The 22477-nt window shown below is 41.5% G+C and overlaps 1 protein-coding gene across 4 annotated transcripts in view; it reads left to right on the forward strand.

The window, feature by feature from the left end:
• AGTPBP1 (ATP/GTP binding carboxypeptidase 1) overlaps window positions 1-22477 on the forward strand; it is a 143464-nt gene that overhangs the window by 76889 nt on the left and 44098 nt on the right. For 3 of the 4 annotated variants that reach the window (XM_084629416.1, XM_084629415.1, XM_084629417.1), the window contains 6 exons: window positions 9063-9150; window positions 9938-10082; window positions 11215-11368; window positions 12149-12329; window positions 16380-16509; window positions 18139-18270. In XM_084629416.1, coding sequence (XP_084485542.1) covers window positions 9063-9150; window positions 9938-10082; window positions 11215-11368; window positions 12149-12329; window positions 16380-16509; window positions 18139-18270 — 830 coding nt within the window. The remainder of the gene's footprint in view (window positions 1-9062; window positions 9151-9937; window positions 10083-11214; window positions 11369-12148; window positions 12330-16379; window positions 16510-18138; window positions 18271-22477) is intronic. The other variant, XM_084629418.1, reaches the window with a different exon arrangement.

Below are 22477 nucleotides of genomic sequence, written 5' to 3' on the forward strand. Positions count from 1 at the left end.
GACTGATTGTCACAAGAAGTTGTTTAGGCCAAGAATTTAGCAAGAATGCTCGTTATTCTTGTTATCCATAGAAATGTCTAAACCCTCTTGTATTTTCCTATCAACATTTTTGGAAGGAATATTAAACCTCCTGCTTGAAGGCTTGAGCCCGATCTCTAATGGAGGTTAGGATGGATACCACACCTCTGTTACACTTTCTGAAGCATCTGGTACTGTCCACGGTGGGGGAGTCAGGATAGCATGAGCTAGGCAATTTTGGTACTCAGACCTAGAGAAACTCCTTACCTTGCTGGTTCTGCCCAACCTGGACTCTCAGAACAAGGCCAGAGCCTGTACCCAAACCAGACATCCTTGCACTGGATAGCTTGAATGCTGCCTGGATAATGTCTTCAGAAAGAAGCTGATCTACTACTGTTTAAGACATCTTGCTTCAGGGTGGAAAACCTTTAACCAGGCCGATATAAAAAGCCAAATGAAAGAAATGTTTCTATTTAGGCAATTCAGCAACACCTTTCTCCAGTGGCAGCTCCAATTGCAGTGATACTAGACAGTTTACTTTCCCTGAAATATTTGGGTCTGTCTCTAAGCCTGATAAGGGTTTAGCTGGCAGTGATCTCTGCAAATCCTCCCTATTTACAAGACCACGTTGTCTTTTCACATCCCACAGTGGGGCAGTCAGGACCAAGGGTCAGAGCTGGGTAAACCCTGAGGCTGGGAGTAGCAGAGGAGTCCATAGGTTCCAGGCCAGGGTCAATACCAAGGTTCAGAGTTCGAGTCAGGTTTCAGGGGCTGGGTCAGGAGATGAAGTCCAAGTCAAGCTGGGGTCAAAGCCAGGAGTTCAGGAGCAAGGAGCTGGAATGGTTGTCAGTTCCAGGAGATCTGGGCTGGTGCCTGCACATGTCCTGAAATACCTCTTGAGTTTATATAGGCAAGGGAGCCAGTCAGGAGACACGAGGCTGCAGCCTGTCAGACTGCTTCCCATGGTCTGTGTCCACAGTAGGGCATGGGCAAGTGGAGTTCAAGCTTGTGACAGCTGCTGCTGGGTGACAACATGAAGATGTCAGCAGCCTGGGAGCTCTGCAGGCCTGGGTTCTAGACTTTACACTCACCAGTCAGGAAAAACCTCTGCTTCTTGAGACCCTATTTCACTATTGATTATATTGATGGAGTCTCCCTCTTCGCCTACAGCTACCTGCTCTAATTATCGGTGAAAACTGTCTTTCTGGTAGCGTTTTGTTTTTCAGATAGGAGGGATTCAGGTCCTCAAGGCCAGGCCGCCCATATATGGTCTTTCACAAGGGCAAGGACTCCCTCGGGTCTCACCCTAAGTTTTCTATGCAAGGCAGCTTCCAACTTCCTCGTCAATCTGTCAATTCACCTCCTGGTTTTCTTTCCTAACCCATGTTCTATGCCAGGTGAAATGAAACTTCACATTAGATAGAACCAGGCCATGCCGGTACACACTTTCTTTATGGTGTTTGCTGAAAGTTTTGAAACAATCCATATCATCCCAGAGACTAAGGGTACGTGTATGCTGTGAAATTAAGTTAATATTATAGAAGTTGTTTTTTAGAATCGATTTTATACAGTCGATTGTGTATGTCCACACTAAGCGCATTAAGTCGGCGGAGTGCGTCCTCACTACCATGGCTAGCATTGACTTAAGGAGTGGTGCACTGTGGCTAGCTGTTCCACAGTTCCCGCAGTCTCCACCACCCATTGGAATTCTGTGTTAAGCTCCCAATGCCTGATGGGGCAAAAACATTGTCGCAGATGGTTCTGGGTACATGTTGTCAGTCGCCCCTCCCTCCGTGAAAGCAACGGCAGACAATCGTTTCCTGCCTTTTTTCCGTGCGGAAGCCACATTGCTTTCAGCAGACGGTGCAGTAGGACTGTAACCGTCGTCATCTACCGCTTCCGCTGCAACTCTGCTCTGTTGCTATTGTCTCAATAGCGAATTTGTCCATGTTGTCTGTCATGGGCTCCCGGATACAGGTGTTCTTCCTCAGGAAATGTGTGCGGTGCTAACTTCCACCTCAACTCTGCTCTCCTGCTCTCATGAATCCACCTCGCAGGTCCTCTCGTCGTTCTCTATAAATATCTATTCTCGTGGCATCAGTCGTCAGCCACCGCTTCCGCTGCAACTCTGCTCTCCTGCAGACGCCATATCATAGCAAGCCTGGAGCCCGCTCAGATCACCACGGCATTTATGAGTATTGTGAACACCTCGCGCATTATCCTGCAGTATGTGCAGAACCAGAACCTGCAAAAGCAGGCGAGGAAGTGATGGCAGCGTGGTGACTAGAGTGATGAGGACAAGGACGCAGACTTCTCTCAAAGTATGACAATTTGGACATACTGGTGGCAATGGGGCAGATTTATGCTGTGGAACACTGATTCTGGGCCCGGGAAACAAGCACAGACTGGTGGGACCACATAGTGTTGCAGGTCTGGGATAATTCCCAGTGGCTGAGAAACTTTCTCATGCATAAGGACACTTTCATGGAACTTTGTGACTTGCTTTCCCCTGCCCTGAAGCGCAAGAATACCAAGATGAGAGCAGCCCTCACAAGCGAGTGGTGATAGCCTTCTGGAAGCTTGCAACGCCAGAGAGCTACCGATCAGTCGGGAATCAATTGGGAGTGGGCAAATCTACTGTGGAAGCTGCTGTGATCCAAGTAGCCAATGCAGTCACTGAGCTGCTGCTATCAAGGTAGTGACTCTGGGAAATGTGCAGGTCATAGTGGATGGCTTTGCTGCAATGGGATTCCCTAACTGTGGTGGGGTGATAGACGGAACGCATATTCCTGTCTTTGGGACCGGACCACCTTGGCAGCCATTACGGGGTACTTTTCAATGGTGCTGCAAGTACTGGTGGATCACAAGGGACGTTTCATAGACATCAGTGTGGGATTGCCGGGAAAGGTACATGATGCTCGCATCTTAAGGAACTCTGGTCTGTTTGAACAGCTTCAGGAAGGGACTTACTTCCCAGACCAGAAAATAACTGTTGGGGATGTTGAAATGCCTATAGTTATCCTTGGGGACCCAGCCTACCCCTTAATGCCATGGCTTATGAAGCCGTACACAGGCACCCTAGACAGTCGTAAGGAGCTGTTCAACTACAGGCTGAGCAAGTGGAGAATGGTGGTAGAATGTGCATTTGGATGTTGAAAAGCACGCTGGTGCAGTTTACTGACTCGGTTAGACCTCAGCAAAACCAATATTCCCATTGTTGTTGCTGCTTGATGTGTGCTTCGCAATATCTGTGAGAGTAAAGGGGAGACGTTTTTGGTGGGGTGGGCCTGGCCACTGATTACATGCAGTCAGACACCAGGGCGATTAGAAGAGCACAGCAGGGCGTGCTATGCATCAGAGAAGCTTTGAAAACCAGTTTCATGGTTGACCAGGCTACGGTATGACAGTTCTGTTTGTTTCTCCTTGATGAAAACCTGCCCCCTTGGTTCACTCTACTTCCCTGTAAGCCAACCACCCTTCAATCACTGCTTGCAGAGGCAATAAAGTCACTGTTGTTTCAAAATCATGCATTCTTTATTTATTCATCAAACAAATAGGGGGATAACTGCCAAGGTAGCCCGGGAGGGTGTTGGGGAGGAAGGAAGCACCAGGTGGGGTGGTTGATGAGGGGAGGAGGAAAAGACAAGGCCACACTGCACTTCAAAACTTATTGAATGCCAGTCTTCTGTTGCTTGGGCAGTCCTCTGGGGTGGTGTGGTTGGGTGCCCGGAGTGTGCCGCCCCCGTGTTCTTGGTCATCTGGGTGAGGAGGCTTTGGAACTTGGGGAGGTGGGTGGGTGGTTACACAGGCTGCAGCGGCGGTCTGTGCTCCTGCTGTCTTTTCTGCAGCTCCACCAGGCCCCACAGCATATCAGTTTCATCCCCCCCAGTAGCCTCAGCATTGCATCCTGCCTCCTCTCATCATGCTGCTGCCACCTTTCCTCTTGCTCCTGCAACCTCTCATCTTACCTGTCCCTCCTGTCCTCACGTTCATTTTCTGTTTTCCTGGACTCTGCCATTGTTTGCCTCCACGCATTCTGCTGAGTTCTTTCAGTGTGGGAGGACTGCAGGAGCTCAGAGAACATTTCATTGCGAGTGCATTTTTTTTCACCTTATCTGCGCTAGCCTCTGGGACGGAGATAATAGGGGAAGCGTTGAAACGTTTGCAGCTGCGGGAGGAAAAAAGGGAGAGTAATATTTAAAAAGACACATTTTAGAAAACAATGGATAGACTCTTTCATGGTGAACCAAGCTGTTAACATTACATAGCACATGTGCTTTCGGTACAAGGTCCATTTTGCCTCTTATATTGATGGCCTGCCGGTTTGATGTGAGAGATCAAACGCAGGGCCAGGCAACAGAAATCGGCTTGCAGGCAGCCATGGTAAGCCGCAGTCTTTTGGCTTCTTCAGCCTTCATAACATGTGGGAATGGTTTCAAACAGCAGCACCCTCCTTTCCCATACCAAGCACCTGTTGGGTTGGCCATTTAAAAGGAGGGGCTGCTGTTTTTGGGTTAATGTGCAGCACAGACCCCACTAAACCCTGCCCCCACCCCCAATCCAAGTCTCTGGGATGATCGCTTCACCCCTCCTCCCACCGCATGACTAGTATCAGGGACGATCCCTGCCAGCCAAATGCGAATAGCTCAGCATGAACGTGCCCTCCTCTCCCCCCACCACATGGCTAAAAGTGGGGATGATTTCTTTTCAGCCACAGGCAAACAGCCCAGCAGGAATGGCCACCCTTAATAATGTCCCTGGAGGATTTCTGCTCCATCCCCAGACACATTAACAGACTTTTCATAGAATTATAGAATATCAGGGTTGGAAGGGACCTCAGGAGGTCATCCAGTCCAACCCCCTGCTCAAAGCAGGACCAATCCCCAACTAAATCATCCCAGCCAGGGCTTTGTCAAGCCTGACCTTAAAAATATCTAAGGAAGGAGATTCCACCACTTCCCTAGGTAACGCATTCCAGTGTTTCACCACCCTCCTAGTGAAAAAGTTTTTCCTAATATCCAACCTAAACCTCCCCCACTGCAACTTGAGACCATTACTCCTTGTTCTGTCATCAGCTACCACTGAGAACAGTCTAGATCTATCCTCTTTGGAACCCTTTCCAACTACCCTTTTGGGTAGTTGAAAGCAGCTATCAAATCCCCCCCTCATTCCGCAGACTAAACAATCCCAGTTCCCTCAGCCTCTCCTCATAAGTCATGTGTTCCAGTCCCCTAATCATTTTTGTTGCCCTCCACTGGACTCTTTCCAATTTTTTCACATCCTTCTTGTAGTGTGGAGTCCAAAACTGGACACAGTACTCCAGATAAGGGCTCACCAATGTCGAATAGAGGGGAACGATCACATCCCTCGGTCTGCTGGCAATGCCCCTACATATACATCCCAAAATGCCAGTGGCCTTCTTTTCCAGTGGCTGTACTGGCCGTGAATGCAGCCCAAGTCTTCAGGGCAAATTACTCATTAAACACACTTGCTTTTAAACCATGTATTATATTTACAGAGGTACACTCACCAGAGGTGCCTTCTCTGGCTTCATGGTCCGGGAGCCTGCCTTGGGAGGGTATTGGCTCCAGTAACAGTTCCTGGCTGTTGGGAGAACAGTTTCTCCGCTTGCCTGTTGTGTCATCATCTTCCTCATCCCCAAAATCCTCATCCCTGTTGCGTGAAACTTCCCCCCCTTGCAGGTGTCCATGGACAGGTGGTGGGGTAGTGGTAGGGGCACCCCCTAGAATCACATGCAGCTCATCATAGAACCGGCATGTCTGGGGCTCTGACCCGGAGTGGCCGTTTGTCTCTCTTTGGTTTTTGGTAGGCTTGCCTGAGCTCCTTAATTTTCACGCGGCACTGCTGCGGGTCCCTGTTATAGCCTCTGTCCATCATGCCCTTGGAGATTTTTTGTTTTTCTTCAAATATATTGGCATTTTGTCTTTTGGAACGGAGTTCTGATAGCACAGATTCATCTCCCCATACAGTGATCAGATCCAGTATCTTCCATTCGGTCCATGCTGGAGCTCTTTTGCGATTCTGGGACTGCATGGTCACCTCTACTGATGAGCTCGCCAAACTGGCTGAACAGGAAATTAAATTTCAAAATTCCCAGTGCTTTTCCTGTGTACCTGGCTAGTGCATCTGAGTTGAGAGCGCTGTCCAGAGCAGTCACAATGGAGCACTCTGGGGTAGCTCCCGGAGGCCAATACCATCAAACTGCGTCCACACTACCCCAAATTCGACCCAGCAATGTTGTTGATTGCAGGGCTAATCCCTTCAGGGAGGAGTACAGAAATCGATTTTAAGAGCCTTTTAAGTCAACAAAAATGGCTTCGTTGTGTGGATAGGTGCAGGGTTAAATCGATCTAACGCGGCTAAATTCGACCTAAACTCATAGTGTAGACCAGGGCTAAGTGGGTCTTGGTCTATATCAAGACTTGTTACAATCTGGATATGGAAGATCCCTCTAGACTTATTAGGGCTCAAATGGCCTTGGTGGCCTGCTTAGTTCACTTCCCAGTATCAGCGATAGGTAGAACAGCAACATGGAGCTTGAGCCACACATTTATCATTTGCTATTCCTTGATACAAGCGTCCAGGTCAGATACTAGTTTGGGTAGGGCTATCCGACAATCATAGTTCACTTCTAAAAAAAAACTAGGCAATTAGTAGTCATCCAGAGTGGAATCTGTGTGGAGAATCAGTTGGAGTAAGACCGGATACGTAACACATAATGGGTCTTTGCAATGTGTTGTCCACATAAACTTCTTGGTCAGATTTTTTATAAACTACTTCTGGCAACTCAAAAGTCATAATCCTTTCCCTGAAACCTTGCTATGAAATGTGTAAAATTCCTCTTAGAGCTAAGTGGACTATTCTTAACAAATAATGGACTCAAACAAAGTAAGTCCTATTATCTGCTTCCTAATTATTCATTAGCAAATTTTGATTTTTATGAAGTTGCTGGATAGTCCAAACTGACTGCAGGCTTGTCTGCTCAGTGGGGTAATGCATACTATGGGACTGTGATCTAAAGCACACTAACATGTTGCATATTAATTGCTCTGTTTAGACCACGGGTGGGCAAACTTTTTGGCCCAAGGGCCACATCTGGGTGGGGAAATTGTATGCAGGGCCATGAATGTAGGGCTGGTGCAGGAGGGAGTGCAGTGTGCAGGAGGGGGCTCAGGGCAAGGGGTTGGGGTACAGGAGGGGGCTCAGGACAGGAGGGCGAGGTGTGGCAGGGGGCTTGGGACAGAGGGTTGGGGTACTGGAGTGGGTGCGGAGTGTGGCAGGAGGCTCAAGGCAGGGGGTTAGGCAGCTCAGGGCAGAGGGGTGGGGTGCAGGAAGGGTTTGGGGTGCAGGCTCCGGTCCCGTGCCACTTACCTTGAGCAGCTCCAGGGTGCCAGCAGCACGTAGCAGGGCTAAGGCAGGCTCCCTGCTTGCCCTGGGCCCATGCCACTCCTGGAAGTGGCCAGCATGTCCGGCAGTGGCTCCTGGGGGTGGGGCGGGGCAGGGCAGGCAGCTCCACCGCACACTGCCCTCACCTGTGGGTACCATCCCCATAGCTCCCTTTGGCCGTGGTTCCCAGCCAGTGGGAGCTGCAGGGGATGGCGCCTGCAGGCGAGGGCGGTGTACAAAGCCCTCTGCCTCTCACCCCTAGGAGCCACAGGGACGTGGTGCCGGCCGCTTCCGGGAGCAGCGCCAGGGCAGGTAGGGAGCCTGCCTTAGCCCCGCTGAGCCACAAGGCTGGCAATCCTGCGGGCTGACCTGAAAGCCCTCACAGGCCGGATCTGGCCTGCGGGCCGTAGTTTGCCCTCCCTTGGTTTAGACCCTGCTGCTATGCACTGAAGGTTTGCTCACATGCCAGTTCAGGTGTGTGGCCTGAGATACGAGAAGGCTGAGACTTTCTATGAAACTTTATAGTGACAGTGGGTTAGATGTGATTTAAATCCAGGTTCTTCCTGTTTTAGTGTCCATTCACGCCACTACATTATTTTTAAATTACATTTAGTCTTTTTGACCTATGCTTCTGTCATAAATATAAAGGGAAGGGAAAATCCCTCCTGGCCAGAGGAAAAATCCTCTCACCTGTAAAGGGTTAAGAAGCTAGGATAACCTCACTGGCACCTGACCAAAATGACCAATAAGGAGACAAGATACTTTCAAAAGCTGGGAGAAGGGAGAAAAACAAAGGTTCTGTGTCTGTCTGTGTGATGCTTTTGCCGGGAACAGAACAGGAATGGACTCTTAAAATTGAGTAAGTAATCTAGCTAGATATGCGTTAGATTATGATTTCTTTAAATGGCTGAGAAACTAAGCTGTGCTGAATAGAGTGGATATTCCTGTCTGTGTCTCTAAGGTTTTGCCTAGAGGGATTCTCTGTTTTGAATCTAATTACCCTGTAAGGTATTTACCATCCTGATTTTACAGAGGTGATTCTTTTTTACTTTTTACTTCTATTAAAATCTTTCTTTTCAGAAACTGAATGCTTTTTCATTGTTCTTAAGATCCAAGGGTTTGGGTCTGTGGTCACGTACGCAAATGGGTAATAATCCTCACCAAACCTTCCCCAGGAAGTGGGGTGCAAGGGTTGGGAGGATTTGGGGGGAAAGACGTTTCCAAACAACGCTTTCCCAGATAAACATTTGGAGGTGGCAGTGGAAGTCTAAGGGCAAAGGGTAAAATAGTTTGCACCTTGGGGAAGTTTTAACCTAAGCTGGTAAAAGTAAGCTTAGGAGGTTTTCATGCAGGTCCCCACATCTGTACCCTAGAGTTCAGAGGTGGGGAAGGAACCTTGACCGCTTCATTTGCTCATCTTGAGTCATTTTTCATTTAATATGTCTCTTGGCTGTTAGTTAGAAGACGGTATGACATTCAATCTTTATAATGGACTCTGTAGGTTAGACTTCTATAAAAAGTAAAATGAATATAGTGTGCTCACATGAGACTGTATTCAGATGTGATCCACTGCTCATTAACTGTACAAACAGAATTCTATGACCTTAAGATAAAAATCTAATCCTTTTTTCTTAAAGGTATGCAGCCCCTCATGTATTCTGTTCAGGAGGCGTTAAATTCCAGGCCATGGTGGACTCGTGTTGGGACAGATATTTGTTACTACAAGTAAGTATGCCAACAAAAAATGGAGGTAAGCAAATCTGTTTTACGTTGAAGATTAGAACAAAATCTAATTTACATGAATAGAACAAGCACATCCATGAAATTGTGGTAATTTACTTGTAATATTTCTATCGCAAAGCAGTTGTGTGGTGGTGGGTTTGCTTGGTTTTTTTTTTATTTTTATTTAAGTTTTAGATGTTGACAAATGAATTTAGAAAATAAATTAAGTATTTTGTTAATGCTATGTTGATAAAATTTTCTGGGAACATTGTATGAATTCAATAACTTGTGTATATAAATATTTAAGCATATTTTTATTAAGAATTTAACCTTAATACCTTTAATACTTTGAATGTGGTATTGTTGACTTTCTCTTTGGGATCCTGTGATGGAACCTCTTTCTAGGTATCACTCTTTTTTTTTTTTTTTTTATTGGCGAGATCTTTAGAATGTAAAACAGGAAAACTGCATATTTTCACAAATGGCCCTGTCGTGGGAGGAGCTGTAGGGTCCCCACTTGTCATCCATTCTGTTCAATGGCTGTCTGTTTTGGTTCCCCCTTCTACCCCCACCCCATTAAAATTTCCCACCATTTCTACTCCAGTGTGCTACTACCAGTAGTAGCAGCAGTGTACACAACAGCATACAAGTGTAACCATCATGTGATCTCTCACTTCTCAGAGCCAGAGGGTTTTTGTTATATGTTCAGAAATGACAACATCTGATGTAGCAAAAATATCTACAAATCTCTAACACTTTTTTTTTTATGATGGTTTCACTTCACTTTTAGGAATCACTTTGCTAGAAGTTCAATTGCTGCTGGTGGTCAGAAAGGAAAATCCTATTACACAATTACATTCACCGTGAACTTCCCACACAAGGATGATGTCTGCTACTTTGCTTACCACTATCCATACACGTATTCAACTTTAAGGGTGAGCGAATCCTTGAACTGGATTACTTGGATGTCCATTTATATTACTGTATCTCTTTCCATGAGAAAACACTGCTTGCTTCTAAATATTAGTTCATAGATATGAAAAGGGTACATAAATGAAAGCATGTATGTTGAAAAGTAATAAAACACTCTCCTCAAAAGTTCAAATAAGAAAGGAATCCATATGTTACAATATATATAATTGGTTTGCTTGTTCTTTAGAACAAAAACTTCGAGAAATTTGACATGATCTTCATTTTCCCTATACGGTATATCCGATGATGATAGGAATTACAGCTATATCAGTAATTGACTTAGATGTTCCCTTCTCTCCCCTTCCTTCCCCCAAAAGGCATTGAAAACACTGACAGCAGGAGAGTATGGATAAAAGTTGACAGCTGGATATAACTCCTGTAAAGTTGCCTAGAATGACATTGTTTACCATGATGTAGATCTCCTATTGAAGTCTATTGGGAGTTTTTTCATGGACTTCAGGGGGAGTTTGATGAGGCATACATGGCTAAGATGATAGAACTAGACTAATTTGACACTGTCTCTCATATCTTATCTGTCTACTTACACCTTGCTCATTATTGATGTATCTGAACTACTAAGGTTAAGATTATGAAGTATTAAAAAGGAGACTTTTCAGGATAATGACCTGAGTGAAACTGGGGTGTTGTGAGGCTTTGTTAATGTTTGTAAAGCAAAGTGAGATGCTTAACTAGAATTTGCAGCATTGGTTATATTAACAAAAGCAGATCTGGGACTCAACATATAGAATAGATCAATATTGAATGAGGCTGATCATTTGGGCCCATTCACAAACCAAGTGGCTGCTCCTTGAGGGAGTATCATCTGGTAGAAAACAGAATAAATGGGTGGCGCAAAGAAGCAGAAAGTGCTCCAAAAAACGTTTAAGAAAGACTCAAAACACTCCATACAAAAGAAAACATTATTCAGGTGTAGATGTACTGGAAACCTAAAAGGTATTTCATGGCCAAAGTAGTGATGGGAGAATTATCTTCTATACCTGGAACAATAAAAATAAAATACTTAAATAAATCTTTATTTGTCATATACAAAATTGCAAAGGACTTAAGTACCTTTTCATCATTTTGGGGATGAAGATGCATCTTCAGAAATTGGAATCCATGCACAACCCTCAGCAGATCTATTTTCGACAAGATATGCTGTGTGAGACCCTGTCTGGGAACAGCTGCCCTTTAGTCACTATCACAGCCATGCCAGAGTCGAATTACTATGAACATTTCTGTCAGTTCAGTAAGTATAAATTCTCTCTGATCCACTTAAAATTATGTAATATTAGCTCCTTCTAAAAATGTTGATGCTTCATTTGTCTGGAATTCTGTAAAAATAGCAAAACTCAGTTATATTCATGAAATTGCCAGGGGTTGGTCTGCTCACATTTAAAACAAACAAAACAACTCCACCTGATTCTTGAATAGTTAAAGATAAATTTTGGACCTGCATGTTTTCTAAACACGATTTTTCTTTCCCAAAAAAAAAAGTACTGTTTACTGCCAAACAAGATTTATTCTTACGCTAAACTTTTTAAAATGTTATTTCAAAACAGTCCCTAATTCCTCATTCTTTAGCGTTCTTCATGATCTCATAGCAATTCTTTTTAGTGCAAAAAATGTATTTTCCATGGAGCCCATTTCATAAATATCACATAAGGACGCGTGACGGTACCACCATGTGGCCTCCAAAACACCCTATTTTTTTCTGAATTTCTCCTAATCTTATGAAGAGAGGAATTTAAATTAGATCACGTAAGTTACCAATCATCAATTCTTTTAACAGATGGTGTTTATGTAGTTGTTTTCTCATGTTGCATTAAACTTAAAATCCATTGAGGCACTTGTGTAACAATCAATATTTATGCTAAAATCCTGTCATACTTCATCCCAAATTGATGCAAATGCATTTTGAAAAACACTGTACATCACCATCCACCACCTCGAGCTAATTATTGTTTTCAAACTGTTATTTTAATTTACTTGTATTACATCTTGCAATTTTTGTGAATGCTTCTTTTAGGGAATCGTCCTTACATTTTCTTATCTGCTCGTGTACATCCTGGAGAGACTAATGCAAGCTGGGTTATGAAGGGAACATTGGAATATCTTATGAGTAACAACCCCACTGCCCAGAGTTTACGAGAATCCTATATTTTTAAAATTGTCCCTATGCTCAACCCAGATGGTGTCATCAATGGAAAGTAAGTTAAACTGTGCTCACTGAAGTACAATTAATAAAAGATCTTTCTATATCTTGTAATAAAAACGTCTAAGTCTTGAAAATAAAAATGCAGTAGTTTTCCAGAATTAACATACAATCAGTATTCATACTTACTTTTTCATATTTGGATTTTTAGTCCTTTTTTGAGTGGTTTGCTAGTTAACAAAACTACTATATACAAATCTTACTGACAAAATATTTTCCTGATTTTCTTCAGTCAAACAATGGGTAGCAGGGTTAAAACAAATAAAAGGAAGTTCTTCACTCCGCGCACAGTCAAACTGTGGAACTCCTTGCCTGAGGAGGTTGTGAAGGCTAGTACTATAACAGGGTTTAAAAGAGAACTGGATAAATTCATGGAGGTTAAGTCCATTAATGGCTATTAGCCAGGATGGGTAAGGAATGGTGTCCCTAGCCTCTGTTTGTCTGTTTGGCAATGGATGGCAGGAGAGAGATCACTAGATCATTACCTGTTAGGTTCACTCCCTCTGGGGCATCTGTCGGTAGACAGGATACTGGGCTGGATGGACCTTTGGTCTGACCTAGTATGGCCATTCTTAGGTTCTTAACATATGTACTAGTAATTTTAAGAGCCTGCATGATCCAGACTGTGAAGAACTTACTTTTAAATGTAGAGTCTTTCTATATGCTGTCTGTGACTATGATTTGAAATGGCACTTTTGTCTAAGAATTAACTGTGGCTTTAAGTCACAGCCCTGGGTACAAGTAGTAACATGGAATTTAATAGGGAGGCTTATGACAGTGAGAGTGGAAAAGGAAGCACAGCGTACATAGTGATGGGGCCATAGCCTCATCCATCAAGGTCATGTGTACCAGGTATGCCACAAATTCATTGGAATGTTAGAACACTACTGCAGCACAGATGTCGGAATGGAGGGCTAGCAGTGAAGTAATTCAACTATGACCCAAATATGTAGCCTAGGTTAAGGTTTATATACTGTAATGAATCCAGATTTCTCACAAAGCTGTCTCCTAGTTTTTTTTTTGTTGAAGAATCAGTAGTGCAAATGTATTCCTATACAAGAACGTAATGCTATCTCTGTGTTGATTTCTCTGAATTTTACTATTAAAATATTGTGTTTTTGTTTTTGTAAATTGCATTTATAAAAATAGGTTTCAGAGTAGCAGCTGTGTTTAGTCTGTATCAGCAAAAAGAACAGGAGTACTTGTGGCACCTTATAAAAATAAGTACCTTCCATACAACTTGCTTTTGCAATATGGTTTTTCAGAACATATTTTATCATAGTTTTTACATATGCACATATACACCTCACAAATATCTCTTGGTAGAACAATAGATAGGATGTGCTGTTTATCTGCACTAAATTCTCAATTTCTTAAAGTCCCCAGATTTCTGGCTTAAAGAACACCAAATTGACACAATTTTATATATTGTTATTAACTAAGCCTACTAACTAAAATATGTTATACAAAGATATTACAAATTAAAAATAAAAAGGTCAAAATCCAACACATTTTACACATTCTCATTGAAAAATTAATAATCCTTACATCTAATGCAAGAAAAGGTGATGATTTATAATCTGTCTCAGCTAGAAGGGAGTTATGGAAGTCGATTCATATTCAAACACCTTGTCAAAAAAAAGAACTAAAGCAGGGGGAAAACAGTTCCCAATTTAATTCACTAAGGCTTAACCACAAGTTTCCACACTGTCATTCTTTTAATATTAGTATTGCCACCCAATTCCCAAAAGGATGGTCTCAGATGTTTCAATATCATTTTATTAAGGAATTCTAGGAGAAGGTCAACTTACTACATTCGGCTACTAAGAATTTAGGTGGAAATAGTTTTCTGGGGTTAAATCTATAATTACTCTTTAGTTAGTAAACATGACAGCAGGTGTGACTACTTGCTCAGAAAGTTTCTTAAAGGTGCTGACATGTGGAACATAAATAGCCCCTGTGGGCTTCACAGCTGCTCGGTTGTCCCTTTGGCCATACCTACTCTGACTGTCATAAATATAAAGGGAAGGGTAAACCCCTTTGAAATCCCTCCTGGCCAGGGGAAAGCTCCTCTCACCTGTAAAGGGTTAAGAAGCTAAAGGTAACCTCGCTGGCACCTGACCAAAATGACCAATGAGGAGACAAGATACTTTCAAAAGCTGGGAGGAGGGAGAGAAACAAAGGGTCTGGGTCTGTCTGTAGTCGTCTTGGCCAGGGACAGAACAGGAATGGAGTCTTAGAACTTGTAGTAAGTAATCTAGCTAGGTATGTGTTAGATTATGATTTCTTTAAATGGCTGAGAAAAGAATTGTGCTGAATAGAATAACTATTTCTGTCTGTGTATCTTTTTTGTAACTTAAGGTTTTGCCTAGAGGGGTTCTCTATGTTTTTGAATCTAATTACCCTGTAAGATATCTACCATCCTGATTTTACAGGGGGGATTTCTTTATTTCTATTTACTTCTATTTTTTATTAAAAGTCTTCTTGTAAAACACTGAATGCTTTTTCATTATTTTCAGATCCAAGGGTTTGGGTCTGTGGTCACCTATGCAAATTGGTGAGGCTTTTTATCCAACATTTCCCAGGAAAGGGGGAGTGCAAGTGTTGGGAGGATTGTTCATTGTTCTTAAGATCCAAGGGTCTGGGTCTGTAGTCACCTAGGCAAATTGGTGAGGCTTTTTACCAAAGCTTGTCCAGGAAGTGGGGTGCAAGGTTTTGGGAAGTATTTTGGGGGGAAGGACGCGTCCAAACAGCTCTTCCCCAGTAACCAGTATTAGTTTGGTGGTGGTAGCGGCCAGTCCAAGGACAACGGGGGTAATATTTTGTACCTTGGGGAAGTTTTGACCTAAGCTGGTAAAGATAAGCTTAGGAGGTTTTTCATGCAGGTCCCCACATCTGTACCCTAGAGTTCAGAGTGGGGGAGGAACCTTGACACAGACACTCCAGCAATCACTCACTGGTTAAAAACTCTCGCTAATGCATGAATGCCAAGGATGTCTCTCTGTAGATTGAAAACCAAAAATCTAAAATAAAACACTTAAAATGGCTGTATGAACTTGTTAAACTTACAATACTACTTAAGTCTTTCTGAAACATTGCTTGCTGTAGACACTGATCTTCCTGGTTTCTGCTAGTCTTCTACTAGCTAGTTGGTCTCCTGAATGCTACCAGGCTTGCCTGTGACGGGCCTTGTATGTTGGCTGATGGGTTCCATATCCCTGTCAATTGTCAGTCAAAGCAGGGGTGGAGACAAAAGCCTTGTTTTAAGTCCTGTGGATTCTGGAGTTGTGATGGTGTATACAGGGTACATGAGTTATCTTTTCAGCTACTATTTTAAAGGTTCACAGTCATGCTTTCTTCTTGCTGAGCTGAATACGATTCCATTGAAGTTACCAGCCTTCCCATCCAGTTAAGTTTGATTTGATCATCTTCATGGTTATCGGGATCTTTCCACAAATTAGCAAATAGTATGAAGAATTCTAGAAAAATTCAACAGACTCAACAAATCTATCACTGAACGTTGCTGACAGTTGACTATCTATTTAGCAGTTCCAAAATATTAAATTGAGTAGACAAATTATGGTCACAAGATCATGAACTAGGCAAAAAGGTTGAACAATAAAATCATTGACCATCTTACAAAAATTTAAATTTAAAAGGCTATTAATTTTTTTTAAAATTAGAATTTATAAATTTGGAACTGAATCTGTTAGCTTATCACACACATTGAAGCATCCAGTTTTCACAACAGATAAATTTACTTCCTCTAATCTCAGAGCAAGTAAGTAGGCAAATATCTTTAAATAAAAATTTACTTCCCTTTAATTTTAGCTGATCCAAGTAAAAAATATTTGTAACCATTAAATTAACTCTTCTGCAAGAATAAAAAATGTTCTTAATACAAACTTGAATTTAAATCTCACTTGACCACACAAATTGAGTAGTTGTGACACAGGCAAAACTTAAATTAGTGAGGGTAACTTTTAAAATAAAAGTAAGGTTATATTGTGAGACATACATTTCTTTATAAATTTGTCTTTCATAGCCATCGCTGTTCTTTAAGTGGGGAGGATTTGAACAGACAGTGGCAAAACCCAAACCCAGACCTTCATCCCACAATTTACCATGCCAAGGGCTTACTACAATATTTGGCTGCTATAAAACATTTGCCTCTGGTGAGTATGTGTGTTTGCCCAAAATAGGCATTTCAGAATCATTTTAGCTTTTTGTATAGATACTGTCTCGCTCTCTCTAAGAGAAAATACATGTATAGGCCCTTGCAACTGCTTCACAAGTTTACAAATGAGACTTGGAGGGTTCATCAGAAATTTCTGGAACTATTTCCAGTTGTATTAAACAAGAGCAATGACTGTGGTTAATGCTACAAAAATATTTAATTATAACTCCCCAGTTTTGATTAATTCTTGAGCCTTTCAATACTGTGTATCTAGCATTTGTTCCCAGGCATTGTTGAGTTAGAGGGTAGAAAAAAGCCTCATGTTCTGAACATCAGAGGGTGGGGTGGGTTTGTTTTGTTTTTAAGGCAGCTGTAGTAACAAAAACAGTTGAATTCACAAAGTTTTACGTGTGCTGCATTGCTAGGTTTGAAATTTTCTTTGGAAATGGTTTAGTTGGAGTTTATAAAACAGCAATTTGGAACATATGCAATATGCCTAAACTTCACATTGGTACTTATATTGTACAGTATATGTGCATAACTACATAAGTTCCCAATCCTGCCGAAATGTGTGCATATACATAATATTGTACTGGTGAGTCATCACTTTGAAACCAATGAGATGTCATTGCAGAATCAGGACCCAAGGGTCAAATCATGGTGTCCCTATAGGGTTTAATGTGGAAGGGAGAGACTGGATTCTCCCAGCCATTTTCGGTCTTCCTCTTTCCACTCTTCCCCTTAGGTTTCAGAGCAGCAGTCATGTTAGTCTGTATCCGCAAAAAGAAAAGGAGTACTTGTGGCACCTTGGAAACTAACCAATTTATTTGAGCATAAGCTTTCATGAGCTACAGCTCACTTCATCTTCTCCTTAGGAAGTTCAGAAGAGAGGAGCTCTAATCCTTATAGGAGGCACATGAGTGTAGAGCTCTTCCCTCACTCCATGCACATTTTCAATTTACTTTTCAGTATGCAGTTAAGTTAGCTATGCATATATGTGTAACAAAATCTTCCTTAGTTGTGTGGTTTGAGTTCAGGAAAAATGTTCAGTCCATCAAAAATCTAGTGTGCATGCAGCTTTGAAAGGCTCATAACTCCATTTAACCATCTTATTTTTAATAGAACACTCAAAGGTACTTCAATAGCAGGATTCTTTTTATGCCAATTTTTTTAACCCCAGCCATTACAGCTGTAGATAAAGTTTAAAAAATGTTAAATAGGGTTGAAGAGTAGTTTCTTTCGCTCTCCTCCTAGTAAAAAATGACTGCACAGATTGAGTAAAATATTAAAAAATAAGAAAAGCTTTGGCAAAGACCAGTTTCTGTCTGACAGATGAGTTTTTCAGGAAATTATGAGCAAATGAGAACAGGAGTTTGAACAACTTAACTCTAGTGGTTGCTGCTATTGCTTCTGCTGTGATAAAAATGTTAAGTCATGCACTCTGAATTTGCTGGAAAAAAAACCTATGCTTTCTTAATAAACAGGTTGATTGTATAATGTGCCTTTCATTTGCTAATGCTGTTTTTTTAGTATATGTAAACGAATACACTTAGGATGAGAAGTGAGGGAAATATATGATGCTGAGGCCTGTTTTAAAACATTGCTTTAATTTCTCCAATTTTTGTAGGTTTACTGTGATTATCATGGTCATTCTCGTAAAAAGAATGTATTCATGTATGGCTGCAGCATCAAAGAGACAGTGTGGCACACTAATGTTAGCGCTGCCTCTTGTGACCTGATTGAGGACCTTGGTTATAGGGTGAGTAAAAGTTAAACCTTCAAGTAAGTTGTGAAAGTATAACTATATCTTGATTTCCTCATGTTACTTTCCACCCCCCCACCCCAAATAAGAACAATGTTAATCTGGTCTAAAATGGAAAAGGTGTTTATGTACTTATGCTTTGTCAGAGTATTCATCCACAATAATAGGTGGCGTTTGCTTGTCCCTAGGCTATGCCATTCTCTAGGTACAGGAGATGGTGTGGGGCATCTGCAACATACAACCATTTATGCTTTGGGATTCGTGCAGTAAGACACATGCAGGCGCACAGATAGGTGTGCCTGATGAATATAATTTTTGGATCTAAACTGGAAAGTAAAGTTTTTGATTGCTTTTACTTTTCTCTCTCTGGAAAGCGGCATGGGCAACTTTGTTTCCTTGTTTATGCTGTTCTCAAGTCTGAGCGACCGTGTCATTGTATAGAGTTTGATTACAGTCTCCCTGTACAATTTGCATGCACAGTACAAAAACAATTCCCTGACTTCCATAATATGTAGCAGATTATTTTTTCAGACATTTTTTCAAATAACTTCCACAACCTTGTATACGCAGCATGCTGCTTTACAACACTCCATGCCCACTTAAAACTATCACTATTTTTATGTTCATGAATGTTCTCGAATATTTTATAGAATAATAGTATTCAACTATAAAAGAACAGGTATCACATTTGTTGAGCTTTTAAAAAAGTCAGTTTTATTATAGGTATAATTACCTCAGTATTTGTAGCATTCCATATGCTTCCCTACTTTCTCATCCACAGAGTACCTCAGAAATACTATACATACTAAGAGACATTGTTTAATTGGTTTCATCATCTAAGACAATTTGGAAGTGTAAGGGGGACTGCTGTCATGGGGGAAGAAAAAAACCAAGTAAACTTCTGAAAACAGAAAAGTATTCTGGAATCTAGGGAGGTATTTGGACAAAGTAATCAGTTATGTTGTGATACTTAACCTGTGCTAGTCAGAGGAATACTCTTTATATGTCAGGGAGTGCCAGACAGTTGGATTAGATTACTGTCATGTAGCCAGGAAGGGGAAACAAAGAAAAACACGCTCTGAGAAGGAGGGATGTAGACAAGAGAGTCAACTGTCACAAAATAACAATTAAATAATCCTTCATTTGACATAGCTGAGTGTTTTATCTTTATTCTTCTATTTCATTAAACAAAAGTGAAAGGTAGAAGTAATTCAGCTTTTCAAAACATTATTATTAACTGAACTAACTAAGCAATACTTTTCTAGATTTTTTTGAAAAATGTTAAACTATGAACAGAATCATGAACGCTTCAATATCACTTTCATATAGCAAACACTTTTGTCATACTCTTTATTATTCACTTAATTGATGGATTTAGATCAATTATTACAGGCAAGGCTAGTAGCATTGCCTATTATTAAGGCTGTCAAACACTTCCCATTGTTAGATCCTGTTTTCACTTGCTTACAAAACTTTGCCCATTCGATCTGAAATTTTCCATGAGGATCTCTGCCTCGGTCTTAATTATTTTGGAAAATTTCAGACTAAAGAGTTGAGCCATTTTTGATAATGAAGCTAGGGAAAATATATTCTGCTGATACTAAATTTGCTAGCCGCCCCCCCCCCCCCCCTTTTTTTTTTAAAGAAACTCCTAAACAGGAGTGGAGTCTTGAAATTAGTTGGGAGAAGCCCTTTGTGTCAAGGATGTGACTTTGCTGATCCCCCTAAAAATCTGCCCAAGTTATAAATCTCTGAAAGAGTGCAATTTGCACATGCTTAACAAAGACTTGCTAGAGGTTCACAGCTAAATTCCCAGAAGATTCCATGAGCACTAAGCCTGCTCCAGGCTGGGGCTGTGAGGAGATTAGCAGAACTGTCTCTGTAATTGCGACTCTCGGTTGCTGCAGCCTGTGCCAGGTCCAGACCCTGGAACAGAGAGCCGGGAAACTCTCTGGCTCTGTGCCCCTCCTGCTGACACCTAGGCAGTGTGGAAGAGGCACCTGATCTGAATGCAGAGGGAGCAAGAGCTAAACCTGGTGGGAGATTGCGGGGAAGGGGAGGACATAGATTGGAATAAGGAGTCTGGGGAGGGGTGGGGGTTGGGACTGGAGACTGTCAGGGTTAGGATATGAGGGGAAAACTAGGAGTTGGGGTGGAGGGAGTCTACAGTTGGCTGGGTAATGAGAATCTGACTGGGAGCTGGGTGAGAGGAGACTGGGACTAGGACCCAGTGGATTGGAGGAGACTGAGACCCAACTAGGAGCCAAGTGGAATACTGGCACTGTCTGGGCAAGGAGACTGGGAACACTGAATAGTTGCTCATTACATGAGCACCATTCATCTTGTGCACTGAAAGAGGCAGAGGTCCTGTGGAAAAAGTCGTTTATGATCATGTAATTAGACTGTTTCATACTGCATGCACGCAAGGGGGCTGTATTACGTTTGCATGGGTAGCCTTAATTCTGGCATTTCCTAATTTTTGAGTGCTTGAATTTGCAACCATAATGTTTTAATGTAATTTTTGCAGTGTAATATTTTTCCAGTGCATTATTACTGCATAAATCTGTTTGATAAGGATTTTTAAATTAAGAGTTCAAAATAACTTTTTTTTTGCATAGTCACAGTGACTGTAAAACAATCTTTCCTACAAAATAAGTGTCTTATTGTGTAGTTTCACTGCCACCTTGTGGCAATCACAAATATATACAGTTGTTTTTTTCTTTTTACTTTGAGGATGACTTTTTTTTTAAGGAGGCCCAATATCTGCACCTGTTTGCATACCTACTTTTTTCTTTACAGGTGTGCTCACTGATCAGGTGACTGTACATGCAAATAGCTAGTTATGAATCTAACAAGTGCAAACAGTTATGCATGCTTTTTGTTGCTCAGACATAAAAAGACCCCCAAATGCTACTGGATTGTTTCCCTTACAATTTTTTAAGTGTCTCTGATTATTTACAATTTCATTATCCACTTCAATCACTTAAATCTTGTCTACACTATGAAATTTCAGATATTTGCACCAGTTTTAGTAACAATGTAAGTATTATAGACCAGCCTTTTGAGTTTTTTGACGAGGGCTGAAATGTCTGCCCTGAGTCTATATCAGCACTTGAACCATTTGCTAATTAAAACGGGTACAGAATTTTTATAGAAGTGCAGTGTGTCCATATTGCTAGAAATGGAGAGAGTAGTCCTATCATATGGCCAAACAAATTAAAATAAGTTGAAAACGTATAACTTTTTTGCATCTGTCACATGTAGCAACATATTTTTGACTGAAGTGAAATCATTTCTATGAACTTTCCAAGAGTGAAGGATCAGGGTCAAAGAGAGAGAGACCTGCAAGTGAACAGCTGAAATAAGTGTAATATTTTCCAGCTACTGAAGAATTGAAGATACCAAATGCTGTTTAGCACTTATATGTACACCAAAACCTCATATTTTAAATTTAACAGTTGAGGTTTGTGGGGTGAGTGGTTATCTCTGGCATAATTTAATACAGCTGCTCCCAGTTTTCTTATTTTTATGAACAGATGCCTTAGGAGATCACCTGATATTTGAAAAGCTATTCTACTATTAGGTACGATTTTCAAATCATATATGAGAATCACTCTCCAGTATTCTTGTTTAAATAAATTCTACACCAATATTATTTCCCAAGTGGTATAATCCCAAGGCAGTTTGTTTATATAATGTACTCAGTGCTTTAGTGTGCTGGGCTGAAATGTTGCTGAATAGTCTCTTCATAATAGAGCCTTTGTACATATAACTTTTTACTCTGGCAATTTTGACTATTGCTTGTAGTTTATTTGGTTAGAACATTACGAATGATATCATCTGAATAGGTCACCAAGTCCATATCAAATTGATGTGCTGTACACGTGAAAAATAGAGGAATTAATTTAAAGACACATTTTTCAAATAAAGCCCCAGTTCAACATAAGCCTGATCCAGAGCTTATTGACGTCTATGGAAAGACTCCCATTGACTTCGGTGGTGCTTTGGATCAAGCCCAAATGCTTACACATATGGCTAACTTTCAGCCTATCCCTGTTCGGCAAAGCACTAATGGTAAACTTGCACTGACTTCAAAGATTAAAATTAAATGCACATAGTTAAGTGTGTTGGGCCTCAATCTAGCAAACAATTGAAACGTACATACACACTGAAGTCTGTGAATAGTTCTATTGAATTTGAATGT

The sequence above is a fragment of the Lepidochelys olivacea genome, assembly GCF_965140295.1.
Source record: "Lepidochelys olivacea isolate rLepOli2 genome assembly, chromosome: 5".
Lineage (NCBI taxonomy): Eukaryota > Metazoa > Chordata > Testudines > Cheloniidae > Lepidochelys > Lepidochelys olivacea.